We start from the raw sequence: 26,557 nt of genomic DNA on the forward strand, positions 1-26,557 counted from the left end.
TAAATTATTTTATTATTATTATTATTATTATTATTATTATTATTATTATTATTATTTATTTCTAAAAATAGAACATTCTCAAGCCCAATTGACCCCAAAATCTGTGGGGAAGGGTGGAAAAGGGAAATAAAACTATAATACAATAATTATTCGGGAGGCACATGTTTATTAAGTACGTAAAAAAAATCGAGGCACACTACCAGGGGAACAATTACAAGATGTAGCCTTTGTAGTTAATTTTTTTTACTTACAAAAAGTGTAACATCGTCCTAAAATTAAAACTCTACAGGGGAGAAACCGGTGCCGTGTCAGAAATTTCCATTTAGGAAATCCCAAAACACCAAACCACAGAAAACTCTCACCTAAAAGGTGATTAGTTTTTCGCATTAGCCTTTAACCTTTTAGAAATTTGGTTTGGTTGGTTTGTTTGTTTGATTTGTTTGTTGATTTGTTGTATTTGGTTGGTAGCCTGCCTCGATCTTCTCCGCATAAGCAATAAGCACCGCCAAAAAGGTCTGAGGATGCGATATTTGTTGGCATTAGTGGTATATAGTTGGAGCAGGCGATGGGGTACTATTCTTGTCCATAAGACCTTGCGGGTCCCAAGAAGAAGATTCCCCCATTTCTGTATGCCGCAGCACACAGGCAAACCGCCAAGGTGTGTCCCGGGCCGACACGGCTTGTCCTGGACCCTCTCTTCCCTACAAAGTCCAGATCTCAGTCGGATGGGGCCTGAAGGGGTTCTGGAAGGAACGAAAAACTTAGTAAATATTAATAAGGAGGAATATGTTACAAATTCAAAGGCTGGTAGAACATTAAAAAATAATATAATTTTCTCCTATGGACCACGGGTCTAAACTATGTGTAATCGCTATATTATGTTGTTGCGAACAAAAAACCTTAATGGCATTTCTCTTTATCGATGGTAATTTGTTATTAACAAAAAACTTGCAAAATTGCAAAAACTTTAAAAATCGATATGAAAACACATTGGTTATGCATTTTGGGAAAAAAAGCACTTTTTAATTATTGTGATTTTTTCGAAAATAGCTTTGTTTTCGAGCTACGACCGATTTAAAGTCGAAAAATAACCAAAAGTCGCCATTTTCGATTTATGTTTTCTCGGATTGTACTGGAGCTTTTTTAATTTTTCTTTTTCGAGATTACTCATCGAAAGTTACACACCTAAAGTATGGAATAAAATCAGTAAAAACGAAACAATTTTTTTTTAGGAAAAATCCTGGAACAGGTCGATTTTTAATTTAAAAAATACATATTTTGTCATCGACTTTTTTTTTGATTCTGAAAGATCGTTTCATTGTCGGTCGATCTGACAGTATTAAAATGTTGTCATCTCACATAGGAAAGTTTTCGAGTAAATGACGATTGAATGTTAGAAAACGTAAATTTTATTCATTAAAAAATAGCAATTCCTATGTCAAGCAAATACAATTCATTAAGTTTTCTACCTAAATTAATTGTTCGAATTGCCACCCACCGACTTCTTGACAATACGCAAATCTGTGTAGAAATTCTTCTTGCACATTATGAATTATTTCTGGGGTAACTCTGTGTATTTTATCTATAATACAATTTCGGAGTTCTTCTAAATTATGTGGTCTACTAACATACACTTTGGACTTTAAGTAGCTCCATAAGAAATAGTCCAGGGGTGTAAGATCTGGGGATCTCGCGGGCCATTCTATCGGTCCTCGTCTGCCGATCCACCTCCTAGGAAAACAATTGTCCAGAAAATCTCGAACAGGGCGCGCATAGTGCGAAGGTGCACCGTCTTGCTGAAACCATATGGTGTCATCAGGAATATAAGGGTCATTATCGTTAGGAAAAATTACTGCAAGCGCTGGAACAAGGTCATTTTGTAAAAACACTTTGTCCTGTAAGGGTTCCTTCAAAGAAGAAAGGCCCTACTATTCTGTTGTCAACTATTCCAGCCCACACATTTAATTTCTGTGGGTGTTGGGTGTGTTGAGGATTTTCCCGACTCCAATACCTGCAAGTTTGACGGTTCACTGTGAGACAAAACGTGGCATCGTCTGAAAAAAGTATTTGCCTGTGTAAATCTCTATTTACTTGACAGAAATCCATGATAATTTCACAAAAGTGTAAGCGGCGGCTTCATTGAGTTCCTGCACAAATTGAATTTTGTAGGGATGATATTTTTCCTTCCTCGGGATACGTAGCACTGTGGTCTGACTAATTTCATTGTTTAATACAACCAATCTTGAAGTATTATGAGGATTATCTACCATACTTATCAAAATGTTCTGTTTGTGATCTTCACTAACGCTTGGACGTCCAGGTTTTGGAACATCTACAACAATGCCAGTTTCTCTAAATTTAGATTCTATCTTACTGACTGTTGATTGGCTGATACGGCGATCTGGATGTTTTTCATTAAATGAATCGCAAACTTCCTGCTGCGTTCTAGTCTTATCCCCGCATCCGATAAGAATTAAAATTTCAATTCTTTGTGTGACGGTTAAATGTGCCATGATACTTTAAATTCAACAATAATTTTTATATTGCTTACAATACATATAAAGTTGACTGACAGTGACACTTTGTAAAGATTTACACCTACGTGATTCATAAAAAACTTCAGGCATTTCGAATTTCTTTCAGAATCAAGAAAAAAAATAGGGGGTAGCTATTTAAAAAAAATGTCGATGACTTCATTAGTCGAAAACAAATGACGGTTGAAAATCGCCTTTTATGTTAAAATATATATTTTTTAAATTAAAAATCGACCTGTTCGAAGATTTTTCCCAAAAAAAATTTATTTCGTTTTTATTGAATTTATTCCATACTTTAGGCGCGTACTGTATTTTTATGTTATATATTTTGAGAAATGATGAATCCCGGCGACTTTTTTCCCCCATAAAATAGCGACATAATTTTTGAGGTTAGGTTTCCTGCGTTGTAAGTAGAGATCACTCAGTAATATTTAATTTATAGTTTGTTTTTAATTTTCCGTCGGCACATATTTTCCTAAAAATTAATTAAAGAAATCTTTGTGCCAAAACGATCAGGGTCATTTTCATTCAATTATTTTGGCTTAACCAAAAATTGCACGTTGAAAATAGCAGATAAGTATAAAATATCACTTTATCACGAACTTCAATTGAAGATTGGTGCAAGAACGGTATGAGATATAGGTTTAAAAATGTATGCTCTTCTGTTGGGATCAATATAACAATTTTTAATTTTCATTTGTACTGCAAAATAGGTTAGGTAATTTTAATTGGTTTTAACGGTTGCCACAAAAAATTTAATTTTATGAAACTCCAAAAAGTTATGGTCAATTTTCTGGTCAATAAGAACGATTTAAGTCCTTCAGGGTTTAAAAATTTAAATGTTTTTCTAATCTTTTGAAAATTCTACTCTGGATATTTTACAGAAAACTACGCACGACACCTGTACTTATACTTTATGTAGCTTCCAGAACATCTGTAATGAAAAATAAACACTGTTTAAGGAACACATTTTCCCAAAAAATTTAAAAAAATATGTATTTAGTAAACATTATTTCATTGAAGCAAGAAATAATTTTTATTTATTAAATACGGGTACATATTTTTTACTTGAAATTTGCGAAGAAGTGGTTTTTAAACAATGTTTATTGCTCAATACAGATGTTCTGAAAGTTACATAAAGTATACAGTATTAAGCGTAGTCTGTGAAATGTCCACAAAAAATTTTTCTCGAAAACTAAGTTGGGCCACACAAAAATAACTTTAGATTGGTGTTCATCACCCTCGAAAATAAGCGAGTAGGAAAATTTTTGTGACGATTGGGACATTTTATGCTATACTTAGTAAATTACTACCAAAATACTGGCACTTACCAATTTAGACAAAGGGTACGTTGTACAAAAACGAGTCTATTGTTGGTCCATCCTCGATGTCACAAATGGAAACATACAATCTGAAACAATGAAATATTAAAACATCAACGAACTTGTATTTTTTGTGGATTAAATGTACCTTGTATTTGTCCGAATTATTTTTCTCCATCCTCGAGACGATCCGTCCTATTGGAAGCAGAAAAACAACTGACCCGACGGATCGATCTAACTTTTCATTTGCTAAGAAGAGCGAGACAATTGCGTAAGCGTCACTAAGGCAGGACCGTATTTGAAAATTTATTCCGCAGAAATTCAGGTAACAAAGCAGATTTAGTTTTATACCAGGTATTTACTGTTTGTAATCTCCACAGATGGGAGTTTGCCACTTTTTCGGATGTTGTCAAGTCGACGAAATAATTAATAACCTTTTGGTATGAAATCGTTATAAGTGGAAATTTAAAAAAATACAAAAGTGAAACAAATTTAGTATACATACAGTTGTGACATGTTATCTTATGATTTTAATTGTAATTTAAGTTACACTAACTAAATACCTAGCTATACAGGATGTTATCAAATAAATTACTTTTAAAATGACGTAACTATTTCAAGTTTGAATCAAAAACGCATAGACATTATAGCAAATCGCTTCAGACCGCATGTCAAATGCTGAAAATTAGCAACCTAAAGAGGATGCAGTGTCTTGTTCGCGGGCATCCAGAAATAAAATTTAGCTTGGTACCTCTTCTACTCGGTAATAGGAGGCAGTTCTTGCGGTTCTTTGTTGCCAAATAATAACTGCCAAATAAATTTAATGAATTTAATTATGTAATTGAAGAGTTATATTGAACTTATCTTTTGTTTGGAAATGACATTTGTGTTAAATGCTAAATAAAATAAATCAAGTTTGAATTAAAAATACGAATTTACCTTGAAACGCGATAATTCAATAACTTGCAATTAATGTTTTTAGATTTGTGCGACAACTTTCAATTTGGTACGATAATCACACTTATGTTTAAAAAAAATTGCACTATACATTATACAGATTGTGTAAAAATGTAGCGAATGACATATTTTTTACTAAATATTCTGTATTTCATCATACAAAAAATTGCAGTCAACGTACCAGTAAATATATATGCCTAACCAATAACTATACCGTGCATCCTTAGATGGGTACTGCTCTCTTATTGTTGATTTCTCTTAGGGTGCCATGGTAGTGCTCATATTTGTGACATAAGGTGTTCAAAAAAATTATACAATGTAAAATTTTCTTAAGAACAGTAGGTACCTTAATTTTTCATTTTATTTTCATTTCGACATACATACTTCGGACCTTTTTCATTCAACCCAGAGCGGACAAACAGAACCAGAGGTGTGGGAAAATTTTATCAACTATTTTTTCGATTCAACGCACCGTTTCCGAGTTATACGGCCTTTCTTACTGTATGACGCCACAGGCCTCTTGCTTCCAAAATTTATTTTCGACATACGGATTTCGGACCTTTTGCATTCAACACAGAACGGACAATCAGGACTAGGACTGTAGGGAGATTTTTTCAATTATTTTTTTGATTCAATGCATTGATTCCGTCTGATGTCACACACCATTGGTCGATCACCAAACAGAACCATAGGAGATTTTTTGATATTTCAAGTAATTTCTGAGTTACATGCAAAAACTGTTTTTTTTTCTTTCATATATTGTGACGCCTCGCCCTGCCTCTCTGTTTTTTTCTCATACTTTGTGACGTCATAGCTCGATGACGAAGGCTAAAAAGGCCACGCGCTCTACCCCACGCTTCCCTACTAAGGATGCAGAGGAAGCCACTGAGGCTCCTGAAGACTCATTACGAATTTTGTTTACTTGGAAATATATTTTCCGCAATATTTCAATACCAAAAATTGAAAATTAAAGAAATTATGATTAGATAACCCATCTGTGACACCGCTACAGAATATCCGACCATCTAAATTGACTACAGAGGTATGTTTTACTAAAAAATTATAAACAATAATGTAATTCAGTATATACATACTTGTATATGTATAAAAACGTTTAAAATAAATATTAATAATCATAAAGTAATAAGTTTTAAACAGTGCACAACACACGTATAAAAAAACTGGCGAAAACTAGAAGACTGGATTTATGTTTGATTTAATCTTCATATTATTGATTGCATGTAACCTACCATTTGATATTGTAAAAATAAAACATCTCATTCCTCCTCGAATAAATACAACCCCGAAGGGAATTATGTCGAACGGTCGTTCTCTTCAGTTAAGATACTTGATGCGATCTATAACGAATTCACGTGTTTCACAATGATACAATGACATAAATCTTATAATCATTGTTCACTTTATTTTATGTTGATGATGAATTATGATGAATTATGACAGCTCTAGTTATCAGTAATTTTAACCATTGTAAAAATTAATGAACCGTGATATTTATTAATTCTACATAATACAGGGCGAGTCAACGCTGTGGCAAAGTTGATTTATCGCTAGAATATAATTAAGGCAAAATATTTCAAAATAGGTTCGAATGGAGAGGGGCAGAAAATACACATTTTAAAAATAATTTGACTTATACAGGGTGATTCGTTTTCAAAGGGCTGACCAAAGTTGTATTTTTTTAAATGGAACACCCTGTATTTGAGTGGATATTTATATTTTACATGGAATTATGCTACTTTTTCGTAATAGGTACTATATGCCAAAAACCTGCTGTTTCCGAGATATTAATATTTTAATATAAAAAAATGACATTTTCGGCGTTACACTTGATCGTGACTCATATACTCGTTTTTTTTGTAATACAATCTAAGCAATCGTCACACTTGTTGTACTAGGTTCATCGTAAATTTTGAAGTGGTCACTGTTTATAAATGTCATACAGGGTGTTCACAAAATGTTGTCTTTTTCAAAGGCAAAAATATTGTTTTTTCAAATATAACACCCTGTATCTTTTAACGGGAAGTGAAAGACCTTCTCAAAATCTACAATTTTCATAATAGATGTTATATATCAGTTCCTCATATTTTACGATATTTTTAGCAATTTCTTTATTTTTTGTGAAAATATTCTAGAGAGGCATTAATATGGCAGTAGAACAAAAGAAATGTTTGAAACTGTCAATAGTTTTTCCTTTCATTTGCTTTGACTGTTGAAGTAGCGTTTTTCTGTGATTCAAACAGTTGTTCTTAATTAATTAATATTGTTTGTATAGTTTTATTGTTACGTATTCGCCGAGACAGATTTGTTATATAAAAATGCTGTGTAAAGTAATAAATAATGGTACTTCTCTCTCAAGGTGGCCATATCCCTGGCCGAGAAATGGTGAAATTTCTGGCATTTTTAGGTACTGAAATCTTGAAAAGTAAAACGTGTAGAAAAAAGTAAGCACAAAAATAAAATCCTTGATGTTTTGTTTATTCATTGTTACCATTTAAATTTACTCAAATAAAATAATAACTAAAAAAAGCATTTGTAAAACATGCGTTTTCTGTTATCCTAACCCCACATTTTAAGAATTATTTTCACTTACTTATAAATAAAAGTAAACAATTTTATATGTAGGACTAAGCAAGTAAATGTTATAAGAATATTTACATGTGGAGTTATGTCTAAAAAAGTTAGTATTTTCGTAGATTTCAGTACCCAAAACCATGATGGTTTGATCGTTTTTTGCAGCTGTATTCGTTTTACTGCGGCGTCTTTGAAAATACTCAAGTGGCATGACATAACATTCCTATTATTTGATAAGCTTTAGATTATTCAGTTATTAAATGTTTGAAATTATTTGTCTTTGCGGAAAACACTATTTAAAGAATATGGGGCCCTTAAGTATTTTCGTGTTTTTTTAATTTATGATACCAGCACCAAGTATATGTAATCTAAGATGTTTGTATGACAGTCTCATTTTTTCGAGAAGCAGAACTTTTTATAAAGAGTGACATTTTTCGATAAAGAAAAATTTTCCTTTTACATTTTTCAAATAAACCATTTCGATGAGAAATTCTCTACAAAATTTTTCCAACGAACTATAAAACTGCAAAAGTGCATTTTCACCCCTATCTTCAATTTCAACCCTCTAATTTAATAGCACCCCACGGTTTTTTCATTTTTAATGACCCTTCGAACAAGTTATGTGATGAAAATCCTTGAACGTCTTATTTCCTTCCTTTTTTTGTAAAATATAAGAATTAAAACGTATAAGGGTAAACGCGACAAAAATCGAAAAATTGGCTAAGTTTGAACGGCCATATCAGTCAATTTTCATCCAAAAATACTTTACAACCTCTTGTTTTGAAGGAAATTTTATCTAGCTTTTTTTCTATGAAACAATGCCTATACTTATTTTTACTCAAAAAAAAACTATAGGCAAAAAAGTAAAAAAAAGTCAGAAAATCGAATTTTTTTCTTTTTTTCAAATTGTTTATTAATGATTTTTTTGCATAAAATTTTCCTTTTAATTTATTTAAATAAGCTATTTCGATGTGAAATTCAATTCTCTAAATTATTTTTCTTATGAACTATAGCGAAATTTTGCTTCGTTTTCGAGCTACAATTAAAAAACTGAAAGGGGTTCATTATCTAAAATGACCATTTGAACGATTCATAATATCTTGAACGTCATAGTTCGTTTTAAAATCCTCTATTCTATAGCCTATTAGCCCTATTACGTCGACTGTATTTATGGTAGAAAAATGAAAAATAAAGAAATTGCGAAAAATGTCGCAAAATATGAGGAAAGTTGTAGATTTTGGGAAGGTCCTCCATATCCCTTTAAAAAATACAGGGCGTTCCATTTGAAAAAAAAATAAAAATTGCCTTTGACATTTGGCACGATTTTTTGAACACCCTGTATGACATTTATAAACAGTGACCACTTCAGAATTTACGGTGAACCTAGTACAATATGTGTGACGATTGCTTGGATTGTATCTCAAAAAGCGAATAAATACCTATATCAGTCACGATCAAGTGTAATGCCAAAAATGTCATTTTTTATATTAATAATAAAATTTAATATCTCGGAAATGGCTGCTTTTTGGCACATAGTACCTATTAAGATAAAGTTGCATAATTCCATGTAAAATGTAAATATCCTCTCAAATACAGGGTGTAGCCCTCCGAAAATGAATCAAATTATTTTTAAAATGTGCATTTGTTGCATATTTTACCTCGATTATATTCTAGCGTATTTTTTTTATGAAGTATCTTAAGATGTTTATACGAAAACAATTCTGCGGAAAAAATTGACGTTTCTAATTAACTCGAAATTGTTAAGGAAAATAAAACTATAACGAATTATAGAAACATATTTATTAAACTTGTAAAAATATAAAAAGTCTAGAACAATTACAAGGAATGCGTTTTAGTGTTCAAACCCTAAATGACTTGATGTCAACATCATGTTTATCAAATTACCATCAAAATAATACCATGTTGATACGAAAACTTTGCAAAGGCAAAAGCAGTGCCGTGACGGACATTTCCGAAAGAAGGGAAATCCCAAAACACAAAACCACAGAATACACTACGCAAATAATTTGGGAAATATTTATAAATACGTGTCATATTCTGTAACGTGGTTAAATGTTGGGGAAGACGTATGGAGAATACTTGTCGAGTAGACCATTCGGTCTGACAAGAGAAGATTACGCCATTTCTGTATGCAAAAGCACACCGACTAATACTGCCCTGTTAATTCCAGACGTCATCACTGAAAGAGTAAGTAAACTATTGCTAAATTGCTGAATACAGCTTTTATAAAAATAAGGCAGGTATGAACTGTAATGAAATAAACTTATAGAATAATCTGTCTAAGGAATGTGATCGTATCTATCTGAACATTTGAAAAAAATGCAGGTGCATTTGGATTTAACACTGCTGCAAAGTCAAGGCGTGTCCTGGGCCGACACAGCTGATCCTGGACTTTTTCTCCTCTCCAAAGTCTAAACCCCACCACGAATACATCCTGAAGGCAGTCTGGAAAGAAAAACAGACGTTTGGTTGGTAGATACATGTAAATCTTTATGTTAGGATATTATCTGGTTAGTAAGTTTAGCCTTTAAGAGACCGTCGCGCTCTTGAAATAGACTTTATGCTAGGCCCATAACACTTATTTGGGAAACGAATAAACATAGCGACCGAAATAAAAAAAGTAATCGAAAGACAAAATGGTTTCCTAAGGTTGTTGTGTAATAGTTTTTTTTCAAAACAGCGGCTTAGATTTGGGGGAAAGTTTCCTCTTTTTCAATACGTTTCTCTTAATTATGGTATGGAAATTATTAATTAAAAAATAATCGAAATTAGTGTAGGACTTCCGCAAGGACCTCTATTAGACCCAGTATTATAAGTATATAAATGACATTTATACGTTTATCTGCTCAATTTACTATCTACGCTGATAATATATATGTCAAATAAAAGTGACTGTAATGAATAACTTTGGGTTCAAATGAACTGTTTAAATGTCAATGCCTACAAAGAAAAAAATTTATTTTAAATACAAATTCGATATGATTGCAGTTTAAAAATTTGAATATCCATAAGTCATTAAAAATTATCTGTTTCAAAAATAAGCTTAATTTGATATTAAATAAGATGACGGCTTCTTATTATTAATTTTTTTTGCATGGCCTCCCTAAGATATTTTTTTAAGTAATTTAAGTAACTGTATAAAAATGCACTTGATCAAATAAATCAATTTTGTTGTTAACCGGTTTGAAAAAAAAAAAGTGTAAAGAAACAAACAGTGAAGATAATACAATGGCGCATATGACGACCTATTTTATTTGTAATATTATACAGGGTGATCTATTTTTTTGCCAAATAATGATCAATAATACCCACACCTCCGCCACTGGCATGTTTCATACCTACTGTCATACTAAATATTCACAGAGAATGTGGTTGAATTATCTCAAGCGGTTTAGAAATTAAAAATTAAAAACTGATTTTATTTTTCATTTTTGACGCTGTATCTGGACAATGGCTGTCCTAAGACCCCACATTTATGTAACAAAAAACACTTATTTTTGGCCACAGAATACGTCCCTAGAATTTTTGCCTCTACTTAAGAAACACGCCCTGTATATAAATGTTTTACTAAACAAACTTTTTAATATTGAAAAAATATATTTAGTTAATAATAATTTAGATATTTAATAATGACAATATTAGTAGAAATAGTTTTAAAAATATGGTATTTTTAGTAATCAGTCAACCCGATTTACTTCTATAATAAAATTTGGTTTAATAGAGTATTATCTGTAAAAAATAAAATACAAAGAAAAAAATAATTCGAAAAAAAATATAAAAAAAAGATCCCACTCGAGAACCTGTCCCATAAATTTGTATATTGAATGACGATTTTTTCGAAGAAAAAAAAAACAATCTTTTTCAAAAAGCACTTTTTTGGTTTAAAATTCAAAAAATCAAAAAACTAAAAATGTACTATTTTTATATTTTTTTTAAAACTACATCTCAAATATGATATCTTTAGTTTTTGCAAAGTTACAGGTATTTTAAAATTTTGTATCTAAAATATTCAAATGCTCGTAACTTTTTGAGGGTTGAAATAAAAATTAAAAAAAAAATCATGAAAGCTGCTCTAAATGGATACTAAATTATAGGCACAGAAATTAAGGGATATTAAACAAATTCCAAAATTTTGGGTGATTTATCAAATCCAAGTTACACCTCTTTGAAAATCACCCAAATTTTGGGATTCTTTTAATATCCCTTAATTTATGTACCTAGTGTAATACCAAAAAATCAGGAAAATAAAAAATGTTCAGACCACCAGCGTAGTGATTTGGCACGGAATGTCCTATATGTAATAAAGGTTGTTATTAATATTATTGTTAATTAACAAAAACAACAAATTATATGATGGGGGGTTTTTCCTCAATAAATTTAAATATAAACATAAATTAAATTTTAGATAAATTCGTAATGGAAATATAAGAGGAAGTAATGCATTTTGAAAGGTGAACCCATCTGGATGAGCTGATCTCAACAAAACATATTATAAAAAAATATTCAAGGACTATTAAACGTATTAATCTAATTGTAAATGGTTAAATGATATCACAGATAATTCTTTTATATCTTTTTATCTTCTGATCACTGGAAACAAGAGTTTACAAATGAATTCACTGTTTACATTCATTATACATAATATACCTTATTTTTAAATTCATTAAGCCAAAAAATCCAGTTGTGTCACAACGAGAATGTAGATAAAAATTTTCTTGTCGTAAAGGATACAATCACTTACCTGACTACACGAGTTCGTCGCATGATTCACAAAATGAAGCTGTTACTGGATACATCTGAAACGGGATAATTCGACATTTAATATCTATACATGTATTTGGTTTATACGTGCCTTGTATTTGTCCGAATTATTTCAATCCGACCTCCCGCGACATGTTGCCCAGTTGATCGTAGAAAAATAACTAATAACTAATTCCAAATTCGACGCAGTGTAGATGAGTTGGATGTGAGAATTATCAGTAGGTCAGGGCAGGATTAGAGAACTTGGCCCTTCTAAATAATATTTATCAGGTGCTCAATCTTAGTCGCCAAATCAATATTATTGTTTACTCTGCTAAAATGTCTTAAATTGAAAAATAACGTCTAACCTAATAACTCGACGTTGCCACTCATATAATAGATATATTGTTTTAAATATGTTGAAAAATACTAAAAAAATCACGATTTTGAAAAAGAAACAACTCGTATCGAAATGTATAAGTCAAAATTGTATAAAGAATAGACACAAATTGTAATGGATATCCAAATAATTAAAAATGTATCTAGCGCCTGTCCCTGTAAGCTTATTGTTTTTTGTATGTAAATATCAACGAAATTAAAAGTTATTAAAGCCTTTGTCCTAACAATTTTATTTTTATCTCAAAAAAGATGGACTTATGTCAATATATTTTAGTTTAGTACAAATACAGGAAAAATGACATTAAAAAAAAAGAATTGTGATTATAAATATTCATAAAAATGCTTTTATATTATATTCTATTAAACTGAGCATATAACAACGATTTCAAAATTTAGAATAATTTGAGTGAAAGATATATCATTTTTTTATTAAAATAACAAAAACGTCAACCATATGAATTTGCAGAAATGTTTTGATTTGTAACCGAGTAACAATTTTGTAAAAGTTTTTGTTATATGGACATTTTGCACATATTAACGTGAATATTTTTTCTTAATTTTCTTTATTTAATAAAAAAAATTTTTTCTAAATAATTTTTTTTTTAATTTGTTTAAACATAAATTATTTAATTAATTGTAATAATTTTAACTAAATATATTCATATTCAGAGTATTGAATACGTAAACAAATTGGTTGAGTATTCTCTTCTATGTGAAAAAATGTTCAAGTATCTAGATGCTTTATTTGAGGCTGTGCAACATTTTGAAAATTAGAAAATTTTCTTTCAATATTATTTTCAAAAAATTATTTTGCGAAAACAATCGAACCGATTTTAATGAAATTTGGTGTATTGTTTTATATTACTCTAAAGTTTTTTTACCAAAATCAGAATGCCCTCGGAGCAATTAAAATATTTTTAAAAAATTGTCCAAAGAACTTGATTATTTTGCCTTTTTTTTATTGCTATTTTGCAACATCGGTAAGAACTACTATAACTTTATATTAACTTTTAATTTGCCGATCGGGAGTAAGGAGGGACAACACAATTTAGCGGGTTGATGTGTTTGTGTCGATTTGTTATTTTCCCGGACGTTGTTTCTCTTTGAAGTGCCTTCAAGCCTAATTAATTAATATTCACAGTGAAATTCTACAATTTTCAATAATAACGGAATAACAGGTAAGTTAAAATTGCATTTTATATGTAATGAAAACGCACAGGTGCCAAAATATACGATAATTAGACATTTGAGGGAGATATGGAAAATTTTGTACAAGTTTGATTTTGGTGTACACATTTAAGTTTCACCCAAAAATCAGAACTATAGTAGGATCGTATTCGATGCAAAGTAGAGCAAAAAATTGTCGGTTTTTTATTAAAGGAAAATTGTGTCATCATTTTTAGGAGGCGTAAAGAAGGCTTCAAATTTAAAATGAATTTGAATGAAAAATCTGAAATACCGCTGCATACGCACTGTGTTCTGGCAGTAGCTGTAGTCGCCCAGGTGCATGGAGTGTACGAAGTGGTCGGTTATACGTCAAAAACAGAGGTAAAATGTAGTACATATGTAGAATTTAAAAAACAAATTGATTTATAATAAATTACATTTAAAATAAATAGTTTATGAGCATAAAGGAATTTTTGTATGAACAAGGCTGCCAGACGTGAACTGATCCTTTCGTCCCTTCATAATGGGTAAAGAAATTATTCAATTTCTAAACCCCTTAAAAGCGTATTGCATTGGATCTCTTGACAGGACATGATTTATTACTTTGCGATATGATCCTACTATAGAAAAAAAATATTAGTAGCTGGTATGTCAAAGACGGTTTAATTAGGACTTTTGTGTCTGAGGTCGAACGTGGCGACATTTGAAACGTAGGGTAGTCACTGAGCGCCTAAATTCCAAAATGCCAGAGTTCGCACTGTGTCAGGCCAAAACACACCACAGAACCCCAGGGTTTCCCCTGGAAGTTAAGTTTTTTGGTGGTCAGGTAAGTAAATGTATCATTTCGCATGTTTATAGTTTGTTGAGTTGCCATCATTGAGTTTTAGAGGAACTTGTTTATTATTTGTTTAACTAAGGTAGCTATTATTTTTTAGCGGATGTCGATATTGTTTTGGGGGTACTACTCACACCAAGCAGTCGTCGCCGACCGCGAGGAGGGAGGCTCCCCCCAATTCCGCTTTTCGGCTACCCCGACCCGGCACGGAGACGAGTGCTCTGACAGGTCAAAATCCGGAGCTCCCAGTGGCCGGAACCTGGAACAAAGACGACACCAATTTTGATAGTGATATGCACCAGATACGAACTGGATCTTTTGGCTTCTGTATTTACATAAAACTACGCTACACACCTTGATACATACCTCTTTAAATATACAGGTGTTCCAATATTCCATGTACTGATCTGTTTTCAAGGGTTACTGCGAATCTGTCATAGATACAGCAAATCTGATAAACGAGTCCGGAGCTCATTTTTCGAGAAAATGTTCAACAAAATATCACAAAGAAAAATAGAATCTAAAAATAATAAAAAGCATTATTAAAGACACATACCTATCAAGCTCCTTGTTAGTATATGATGAACTTCTTTCCAAACATATTTTCCTTTGGGAGATTTTTTTTAATGGTGCGAGCTCTGGGGAGTTTCAAACAGCACATCCGATCTCGAAAACAAAAAGAGGCCTGTGAGATATTTTAAAAAGATGTTGGCTATTCACATAAATAACTTTAATTCTGAATTCTTTATAATAGTCCAACCAAATTACACTTGGATTTGCATTTTTGAGTATGTTTTTGAACTGTGATTACAGATTTTTTTATTCCACCAAAAAGTATATGTCAAAACGAAAAAAATTATCAACGGCAGAATTCTGTACGATGATTATTCTAAGTAGAATTTTTCTTTGAAAAAAAAAGTGTTTCAGACCAGAAAAAATGAATATCCCGGAAATTTCTTGATTTTTTTATCTAAAAAAATTTGCGGTTATTTAAGACACAGAAAGGTATAATTTCACCAAGTTTCGTCAAAATTAAATAATTTTTGCGAAAATGAGAAATAAAAAACGGAAAATCAGAAAAAATCCTGTTTTTCGCATTTTTCTCGGAAATTTTGAGGTTATGTTAAAAAGTTTCCTCTACAAAAGTTGTAGATTTTTGCATGATCTACAACTTTTGTAGTGGATACTTTTTTGTTTGACGTCAACTTTCGCCAGAAATCCCAATGATACAATTTTTCACAACTTTTCAAACCTTCCGCCACCCGTATTTATTTTGTTTCTTTTATTATATGCCCCTTTACCATTTCCACTTATAAAAGTCCAGGTAACAATTTTATTTTTTTCCCTCCAAATCGGTCCATGTGAACAACCATTTTAAATTCGATATTTGTAACAACTTTCGAAAAACTATCGATTTCCGAGATATTTGAACTTCTAAAAAAAATCATTTTGGGTGGGTCATAGGTACCTTGGAACGTTTATCGCATTAGGTTGTGTTCATAAAGATGATACAAAAATATCGACTATCTTTGATTACGCAGGCCGACAAGATTTTAACCCAACAACACGAATATACCTCCCCAAAAGATTTTGATGCGCTGAAGTCGAATCCGAAGTCCAAATACCTCAATTGGCTCTGGTTTTCGAGATATCCTAACCTAAAAGTGCCAAAATCGCGATTTTTTGACATATTTGAGGTTATGTTACATGAAAAACTTGACAAATTGCCAATATTTGGCAAAATAACGTGTTTTTTCACATTTTTTACTGCCCATGGAAAATTAGTTATTTTATATTGTATGCAATTAAATTACCTACAATTTAAGGTAACATAAGACATATTTCACCAATTTGTTAACTGTAAAATAAAGGTCCAAAGCGGAAAAATCAATTTTCGAAAAGGACACCAATCTGGATGTTTTTATCATCAATGTTACTTATCACCTTATCAGTTTTATGAACTGGGACAGCTTTGGATACTCTCACTTTTCAGGAAAAGTTATATTCTTTATAGCAATATGGCTTAGTAGTTTATGAGTTTGAATTTATTTTATGAAATAGCAAAGCAATGTTATTAAAGTAATGATTTGTACTATCTAAAAGCATTTCAACGAACAAACAAAATTATTTTTCACAGATATTTAGTACTAAATTGTATGTATCAACAGTTCACGTTAATCAATTTCAAAAACAATTTTATTTAATTATATTTAACCCATAAAACCACTTCACTGAGGTTTTTGGATTTTTAGTTGGTAGTGCCGTTCGTGTAATGTTAGTTGCCTATGTTCGACGATCACGTGGCTTATAACCGTTTATAAAGATTTTGTATTAAAATACAGCATTTTAACTTATTAATTATTATTTGCCAGTAGATAGTTTATTCATAATTTAATTCGTTTATATGAACTTTTCACAAATTTTAATTTTCTATATATTGAGCTAAAAATTTGCAAACGGAACGCTCTGAAATATTAGTGTAGCGGGAGCTATTAAAAAAAAGTATCGAAATTCACCACGTTTATTGAATTTTGTAATTAAACAGTAATTTTTGAAAAAAAAAGAAGCCGAAAAATATGTACAACTCATTATAAGATTTCTACTTTATGTAGCCGAACTGAAGAAATGTTACGGATGGACAGCATCTCCGAAGGGTCTGTGGTTCGACCTCCAAGTCCTTAATGATCCATATTCTAAGAGTTGCGGATGGACAGCATCTCCAAGGGGCCTGTTGTTCGGCGTCCAAGTCCTTGATGATCCAAATTCTGAGAGGAGATGCAGGTGGACAGCATCTCCGAGGGGCCTGTTGTTCGGCGTCCAAGTTCTTGATGATCCAAATTCTGAGAGGAGTTGCAGGTGGACAGCATCTCCGAGGGGCCTGTTGTTTGGCCTCCAAGTCCTTGATTATCCAAATTCTGAGAGGAGTTGCGTTTGGACAGCATCTCCGAGGGGCCTGTTGTTCGGCGTCCAAGTCCTTGATGATCCAAATTCTGAAAGGAGTTACAGGTGAACAGCATCTCCGAGGGGTGTGTGGTTCGGCCTCCAAGTTCCTAATTATCCAAATTCCGAAGGAGTTGCGGGTGGACAGCACCTTCGATCTGCGGTTTCGCCTCCAGGTCCCTGACGATCCAAATTCCAAAAAGACAGAGTCCACTCCGTGGTAGGCTGAAACACACCACAGAACCCCGAGTTTCCCCGGGGCTACCATCACCATCTACTAATCTCCCATTTCATTTCGCGAGGCTTGAGTTTCTTATTAATTCTTGTTTTATTCTTAAAACGATTTGCAAAAATGTTTCGACATGTTCTGGCAGTTGTTTCTGTGTTATGTGTTAAAGGCTTTTTAACTTGGGTTAGGGTGGGGTCCTACCCGCACCCTGTGGTCGTCACCGACCACAGAGCGAGAGTTTCCCCCATTTCTGGGCGCCTTTCGACGCCTAGGCCCAAGCCTTGGTAACCCCAGCCCGGCACGGCAGCGGGTGCTCTAACGGGTCAAAATCTGGATCGCCCGGTGGCCCGCGCGTACCTAGAACAACGGAAACGTATTTCTTTAATACATATTCTATTTTCAGATCTCGTATTTTTTTACTCTATTTTAAAAATCCTGAGCTAATTTCATTTTTATCTAAATAATCTTATCAAATGAAGATAAACAATGCTCTTCGATACCAGAAATCTGGGTACGCACGTAGTAGATAGCTAATAATAAATAATTATCCAAAATAAAAACTAAAAATGTCTAAATATAAATTAATATAAAAACATCCACCTGATATATGAACTTGTTAAATAATGTAATCACTCAAAAAAATATCTTGTATTCTTACTGTTCTATCATTACCTTCGACAGAGAATAATCACTTAGAAAACCGATACTACAAAGAGACCTTGTTTCCAAATACAGGGTGATTCACAACTTATCCAAAAAAATTTGGGAATACATGCGGCACGAGAAATAGTCAATATCGTAAAAAAAAATTTTTGTAAAATCCTTATAGTTTCCGAGAAAAAAATTATTGAAGTTATAGTACATTCAACCACTACATAGCTGGACAACTGTAGTCTCTAGCGTCATTCGCAATACGCGTGGACTTTGTAATCGTCGTTGCGATAGTGTTTACCTGTTATCTATGGTGTTTACAATAGTTTTTTAGTAGTTAGTGTTAAACATGGTTTGTGTGTATAGCAATTCGGAGTTGATGGATATCGTTTTAATTTATGGTAAAGCAAGATAACATTTGTATTATGGTGAAGCATTTGTGTCATGGTGAAGCAAGACAACATTTGTGTTAATTTGTAGAAACTGAGTAATACGGACCCAAAGATGTTTACACGCTGGTGGATAAAATTTTGAACTATTGTTGTTGTAACATCGGGTAGGTATGTCAAATGATTTTATTATTTAAAAACACAAATTAATTTTATTAATTAATAATAACAATAAAGGCAAAAGCAGTTGAATTGGCCGATATAAAATAGGTGCTATAAAATTCTATTTATTTCTTTCTATGCAAAAGTTTTTGTCCGTTTTTATCACATCACCATGCCGGTCGCATTGTGCTAGGTCAGGTTTTACAGTGGACCAGTTTCCAGTGCCGTGCAGAAGTGTATTTTTAAATCATTTTCGAACTGCCCTTTTTGATTTTTTCTTTACAAAATTGTATTTGTAAAGGTCCCTTGTCCATCCAGTACACCCTGTATAGTATGGAATTAATAAATATTAACCAAACTAAATTATAGAGAGCGTCCCGATTATAAATACTTAAATAAAAAAACATATAACGTTTTTCTCAGTAACATTGCATTCCCAAGATACAGTTTATAAGTTGTTACATTCCTGTTTTTATAAAATATAAATGTATTTACTGTGTATAATATAATCGTTTTTTATATACAGGGTGTTCCACCTAAGAGGGATTCTTCTGTAACTCTGTAGTGTAAAATTTATAAAAAAAATGGTTTTAATAAAAGTTGTCTGGAATCATGTGTAAAGAAAATATTTTTAGCTTTACAGGGTGTTCCATTTCGCGTGGGTGCTACATAACTTTGTTATTTTAAATGTTTGTTTATGTTTGTAAATGTATTGTTGTTTTTTTTTAATATTTTTGTTATTTAAACTGTATATTATTGCGTTTTTGAATTCCTTGGTTAATATTAGGTAGAGTTTATTAAATATACATGGTGTTTAAAACTTACTATTTTCGAGATAATCACTTGTTTTTGAAAAGAATCACTATTTCAGTTCTCTAAATGAGGCTAAATAGCGTCTAAACTGTAAAAGCAAGAAACCTGCCGTTTTCACAGTTCGCTTTGGCATAAATTACTCTATCTTGTCATATGTTAGTAAAACGTGTATGTTATTAAGGCTCGGAAATACTGAGACCTACATTTAATAATCTTACGAGTTGAAAAATCAAAATGGAGGACACTTCGAGCAATTGATGTGAATCAACGAAATCAAAACGAAAACGTAACACTTTGCATAGATCCTTTGAAGAAAGGAGAACACGTTATAGTAACAAAAATAAGAATGATTTGTTGACATCGTTTTCTTTTGTTTAGAAAGTACAGTATTCTACAAGTTTTATTGCATTCTCATTCTTCTAGGCTGTTATCTCATCTCTCAGCACAAAAAGTAGATGGATAGATAGGTGCATGTATGGATTTTATAGGTGGTACAGGTGAATGAATAAATATGCGTATTCATGCATGAACGACTGGATAGAAAGATGTATGAATTCATAAATGTGTGAGTGGATAAAAAGATGGATCCAGAACTCTGCAATACGAATTATGCCATGAAAACGGCGGTTTTTTATTAATTTTTTTTTTTTAATCTATTTATTTTATATTTATTTATCTATTTATTTTTTATTTTGATCTATTTTCTGTTTTTGAATGAAATCGGACCAGCTTGCCTGACTCTATGATGATAAATTGGAATTAAATGAGTGAAAAATCATAGGTCTAGTGAACTGGTAGAATAATTTGGCTTTTTATAACTTTCGTCGATCGTAAATGACGTTTTTTATGAATTTTGACCTGTTTTTTGAATTTTCCCGAAAACTCAGACCCGTTGGGCCAAATCTGAAGGAAGATTCGGATTCAGCGGAAAAAATACATGGAATTACAAGGGTCTGAATACCAGATCCGACACTTTTTTTGTGGGGCTTTGTTATTTATTACTAGCAGTGTTGGACAAAATTACATTGTTGGAAAATTAATTAATTGTTAATCATGTCTATTGCAATTAACAATTAATTAATTGTTAGTCGGGAGTTTCCACAATTACTGATTAATCAATTGTCAGTCTTTTTAATTATTTGATTAAAAACTAAGAATTAAAATTTATAATTTATTGTATTTATAAAAGGCATGGCGACGCCAATGTATGTTATAAATAAAACATGTAGGTATGTGACAAATAACAGGCTGCTGTTTTTCTTTTTATCAATTTTAATTAAACTTAATGGCAAATTTGATGATAAGTTTAATTATGACAATAATTTCTTAATTTAAGTTTAATTTTTTGAATAATTTGTTAATTTAAGTTATTTTTGACAGTAACTTATCAATTTAAATTTAATAATGACAATCACATTTTAGTAATCTTTTCTATATAAATATTTCTATACGAAATACGTTCACATAAAATTAAAGTGACTGTATCGAAGCAGAATAATTGTTAGTTTTAATTGTTTTTTAGAACAATTGGAAAAGTTTATTGTAATTATTTAGTTGCATTAATATAGATTAATCCAAATAAATTAATTACAACGCGCAATTAATAGTTCAATTGCAATTAATTTTAACTGCAATTAAATTAATCACAATTACCTTTTAATCAATTAATTAAGTGATTGAAAATTTAATTAATAAATTCCCAACACTGATTCTAGCCCTTTACTAGATGTTGTTGGTGTCATTCAGTGGTAGTTGGGGCAAATGAGTTTATTTAAATAAACTGAAGAGTCTTCGGCCATTATAACTAGTCATAATAATACTTTAAAATTATGAATTTCGTAAAAAAAGTTTTTACTTGATGGAAACGACGAGCCTCTAATAAAAACTATTCAGGTTAAAAATTACATAAGAAATATAATTTTACCAGAGGATTAAAAATTGTAAAATTGATATAAAATTGAAACTTTTTTCTTTAACATTATTGTAAAAGAGAAAATTTCGAAAAAAAAATTGCGAAATAAAAAATTGAATTAGATGTGGCCGACCTTGAAATCTCGAAATGGCTTGCACATATATTTGCAAACTTTTTTTTTTCATTCAGTTGATATACACAATAACCGTTTTTTATTTTTCCCAAAATTTTTGGTTCTCATAACGTCACAGCATTATGAAGTTTGGAAAATTGAATGTTAGCATAAAAACAAAATTTAAATAGGTACAATATTGTCAAAATTGAAAAAACTGTTCTTAAAAAAATATGTTCTGTGTTTCTTAAAAAGAAATTTAGTAAAAAGGGCAAATATTGCTTAGGTAAAAAAATAATTCACATTAATCTACTTTTAACATTGTCCTTTCATAATTTAGTTTTTTCTAAAAGTGTTGTGTTTTTTGTTTATAACTTTGTCTATCAGTATTTTATTAATTCCATATGTAGGGAGACTACTTGATTAAACAATCATAAGTAAAATGTGGAAACAAAATGATCTCTTAGCTGTTTTTCAAGTGCTCATATTTGGCAAGGGTGATAATCAAGAATACAGGATATGTTTTTGAATGATTACATTATTTAACAACTTCTACAGGGTGTCTTAATGATATGCGAATATTTAAGGGTGTGATTCTACATGGAAAATTAATGATAGTTTGCTTTATAATCTATGGGTCAAATATGTTCCGTTGCGAAAATACGGAGTGTTAAAATTTTAGGAAAAAGAAGGAAATTAATTTCTTCGAAATCGCTTGAGATATTTCAGTGATATTTAGTACGTAGTGACAGTTAATAAAGGCACATATTTTTCAATACAAACATAACTTTCAGCTCTAACAGTGGCGTGCGTACGAGCACTGACTTTGATATTTTTTAAAGAAAAAAATTGTACGCCAATGATTCTTTCCCAAATAAAATTATTTTTGAAATCCCCATTCAATTCGAAAGATAAGAGCTCCCGTGGGTTTTTGTCGTGTGATGCGCCTTTTTTGACTAAAAAAATAAAACTCGTATTGTCCGCAATTAATGTAATTATTCAGGAATACAATTTTGTTATAAACCTAGTTGGCCTGGAGCGAATGCGTCATTTGCATTTCTGACATTTTGAAGTAACTCAAGCGGTTCCGAAAATATTAATTAATATTAAAATATTAATTTCCCTCTTTTTCCTAAAATTTTAACATACTGAAAAATGCTGAAAGAACGCTAAAAGCTATAAAATATATTTTATACAAGATTGTGCAGACAATAACGGAAATTAATAACTACAGTTTAGAACAAATTTAAGTTAATATTTCTAGAAAAATTGGGTTTTCCAGAAATTATTCACTATAACTCATGCATATTAGTACAAGCATTTTAGAGAAGTACCACTTACAGAAATTATTACCTGGATAAAGAAATAGGAAATTATGGAGAGTATTAAATGGAGTTTCTTGTTCCTAAAACTCGATCCAAAATGGTCTAAAAAATTCGCAAAGTTGCAAAAAACGTTTTTCTAAATTAACTAAAAAGCTATAGCTCTCATCGAAAAATTTTAAATTAGAAAGTTGTAGGTTTTAAAAAGACCTATCCACTGATTTTCGGTAAGTATCGATTGCTTTGTTACTTTTCGAGATAAATCGAAAAAACCGTTAAAAATCGTCTCTTTTTTTTGTTCTTCTTTAAGTTCCCTTACTTGCTACTTACAGTAAGTATAGTCTGCGGTAAGCCATAAAAGTACGTTTTTAATAAATTTAAAAATATTAATTATTTTTCCAGATATATCGATTTTTTGAAAAAAATGCGTTCTCGAAAATTGGCTAGATCTTCTAAGCGGATGACCCTACAGTAACGATTTTCAGTTTATCTTCTTCGTAAAGAGTTATTTCACTATGCTGCTAAAAAATTTTGACCATTTTATTAATTTTAAGGATCAAAAAATGATTGAAATATCGCCCTCTTTTGGGTACGTTTTTATTTTCAAATAACTATTTCAATTTTTACTTTATGACAACGACTTTTATAAAAAAAAAAAATGCTGATATATCTTCACGAATTAAAAAAAATTCTTTGTTGAGTACTTATATTTTCAAGAAACAAAAATAATAGAATATATTGTTTCACTGATTTTTAGTATTAGTAATTGTAGTAATTAATAATTAACAAAAAAAATAAGGTATTGCACGAAAAATACTGTTGTAACAATAAATAATTATTAAAATGACCATAAAAGTAAAAAAAATATATAAAATGAATAAAAATTAAATATTTCCGGGACTATTTTGCTTCTAAGGTGAAAATTACTATATTATTCGTATTTATCTCGTCAAGCTATCTCAGATTAAGTACAAAAGGGTTTTTGTATGTGATCCAGACGTCGAAATATCAAAAATTTTGTAATCGCGAGCCATTTAGATTGGACGTCATTAATTTCCAAAGCGAGCCTGTACCCTTCACTTTATTACTCAATTACTAATACAAAAATTAGTTAAACATATCCTATTATTTTTTTCTTGAAAATATAAGTATTTAATATAAACCTCTCTCAAGCGAATCGCTGTAAAATGTTAATTGCTTCTTCCGGCTCTAGTAGGTCATAGAAAAACATTTTCAATTTAAATTCGTGAAAATTTCTCTGTATAAAAATCGTTGTCATAAAGCAAAAATTTAAAGTTATTTGAAAAAAACATACCCATAAAGAGGGCAATATTTTGATCCCTAAAATTAATAAAATCGTCCAAATTTTTTAATAGCATGGTAACACAACTCTTTACGAAGAATATAGACTAAAAATAGTTTCTGTATGGTCATACGCCGAAAAGATCTAGCCAATTTCCGAGAGCGCCTTTTTTTAAAGAAATCCATACCTATATCTCGAAAAATAATTAATATTTTTTAATTTTTCAAAAATGAGTTTTTTTGGCTTGTCGCGGGCTATACTTACAATAAATAGCAAGTACAGGAACGTAAAAGTAAATGAGTTATAGAAAAAGAAAGATAAGAAGATTTTTTACAGTTTTTTCAATGTATCTCGAAAAGTAACAAAGCAATCGATACGTATAAAAAGTCAGTCGATAGATCTTTTTAGAGCCTACAACTTTCTCATTTAAAATTTTTCGATCGGAGCTATAGTTTTCTAGTTATTTAATAATAATAATAATATTTTTTTTGTCCAGGTAATAATTTCTGCAAATTTAACATTAGGCCGTCACAGAATGCCTGAACTATATCGATCGGTTCCTCAAATGGAAAAAAAATAGAGAGCACTTACCAGCATGGAATTTGAATAAAAGGAAACAAAGTAGCAATCTGAAATAAAAATTATATATTTAGATTAAAATTGCAATTGTTTTTGGTAATTTAATATGGATTGAAAAAATTGAGCGAGGTATATTTGCGAGAAAAAATCCAGAAAAAACAAATAACTCGCGTAAAATGCCTTTAAAATAACCTTTTGATTTTTCAATGTTCAATTCTTTTATTATTATTACTTATATGAGACGAAATTGAACCATTGCTTACCTTATAACCATTGCACTGTTGATAAAAAAAAAGAATTGTCGTTCTGGAGCCACGTCGCGTTGAAGAGGCTCCAGAAAGAGAACTGGCCCTCAGGCGTCAAGTCTTAGTCAAAAAACTCCACAGCTTCAACATGCAATCACGTGACGAAAAGCGTATGTGAGTCAGGCTTTGATTGACGAATCAAAGCGAACGAATTGGCGAATTATTTTTAAATGAACTGTTAATTGTTCCCTGCAAGATGTGACTCATTGTTGTCCTCTTCTATCGCTACGATATGCAGCAAATTCGAAATAACTGAAATTGTTTTAATTTCTGTGTATTTCGAATCACTGGCGCATTCGCCTTAATTTTTAAATCGAGGGTGTTGTTCTCAATCATATACGATTTAAGCAAATTTCAAATAACATTTTTTGTTTTAAAGCGGTTGTGAATAAGTAATCTTCACGCTGCCAACGATTGTAGTTCACCACTCGAGGTTCTGAAAACGTATAAAGTGCCCTAATAAAACTTAGTACAATCAATTTTATAATAATAAAACCTCTATATTCGTCTTAATACTTCATAAGAAAGATAAAGCAACAATATTTATTGGGGGGATAGTTTATCCCCTAAGCTTCCCATCCATACTTTCAAATTGGCTGAATTGCATACAGGGTGACAGAAATTTAATGCCGAGTTTAGTTTACTTCAAACCTTCATAAGTCGGTTTTTTAAATGGAACACCCTGTCTGTTTTTCTATATTCTGATACCCAATTTTATTCTTTGTCGAACGGTATCAGGGTTCCCTATACCTATCTCTTCTAGTTTTTAAGTTATCTACTAGTTTTTGTATCATCACCTTGCGAGGATAGCTGTGGAATTTTTAGCAAAACTTCAAAACAACTAAACTATCACCAATTATTTATTATTATGGGAATCTAAGCAAAACATTAACAGTTTTAATGAGACATGTCCCAATTTTCCACCAATAAAGTTAAGAAGAATTCTAAAAAATCAACTTCACACATAGTAATACACAATTTTAATTATGTATGTTCATAATAATAATGCACTAAGATAAAATATGACTTAAAAAAGTCATAAGTGTTCAATATGACCCCCATTAACAGCCAAGCACTTGTGGATTCTAGAGATAACACCATCAGTCACCGCTTTTGCTATTTCAGCTGCAGGCAATTCTTCGTAAACGAACAATCAAATCCTCTTTTGAAGCAACGGGTGTAGAATAAACTTTTTGCTTTATTACTCCCCAAACATAAAAATCTAATGGGGTGCGGTCGGGAGACCTCACTGGCCAATTCCACTGTCCTAGGC

General features: G+C 31.3%; 1 protein-coding gene and 2 long non-coding RNA genes across 3 annotated transcripts; all 3 read right to left on the bottom strand.

Moving 5' to 3' along the window:
• Positions 1-143: 143 nt before the first annotated feature.
• On the bottom strand, positions 144-4,095 carry LOC108913997. The gene is made up of 3 exons (XR_001964654.1): positions 4,005-4,095; positions 3,866-3,945; positions 144-743 (listed from the first exon to the last, which is right to left on the bottom strand). It is a non-coding gene; the product is annotated as an uncharacterized LOC108913997 (long non-coding RNA).
• A 5,093-nt stretch (positions 4,096-9,188) lies between these two features.
• Positions 9,189-12,228, bottom strand: LOC108913998. Its single transcript, XR_001964655.1, has 2 exons — positions 12,168-12,228; positions 9,189-9,871 (listed from the first exon to the last, which is right to left on the bottom strand). It is a non-coding gene; the product is annotated as an uncharacterized LOC108913998 (long non-coding RNA).
• A 4,844-nt stretch (positions 12,229-17,072) lies between these two features.
• On the bottom strand, positions 17,073-25,329 carry LOC108913993. The gene is made up of 3 exons (XM_018719685.1): positions 25,243-25,329; positions 24,992-25,029; positions 17,073-18,093 (listed from the first exon to the last, which is right to left on the bottom strand). Exon 3 carries the CDS (start codon positions 17,779-17,781, stop codon positions 17,167-17,169), a length of 615 nt encoding a protein of 204 aa, XP_018575201.1. The 5' UTR covers positions 17,782-18,093; positions 24,992-25,029; positions 25,243-25,329; the 3' UTR covers positions 17,073-17,166.
• Positions 25,330-26,557: the final 1,228 nt, after the last annotated feature.

This window comes from Anoplophora glabripennis, unplaced genomic scaffold (assembly GCF_000390285.2).
Source record: "Anoplophora glabripennis isolate ALB-LARVAE unplaced genomic scaffold, Agla_2.0 scaffold561, whole genome shotgun sequence".
NCBI classification, from domain to species: domain Eukaryota; kingdom Metazoa; phylum Arthropoda; class Insecta; order Coleoptera; family Cerambycidae; genus Anoplophora; species Anoplophora glabripennis.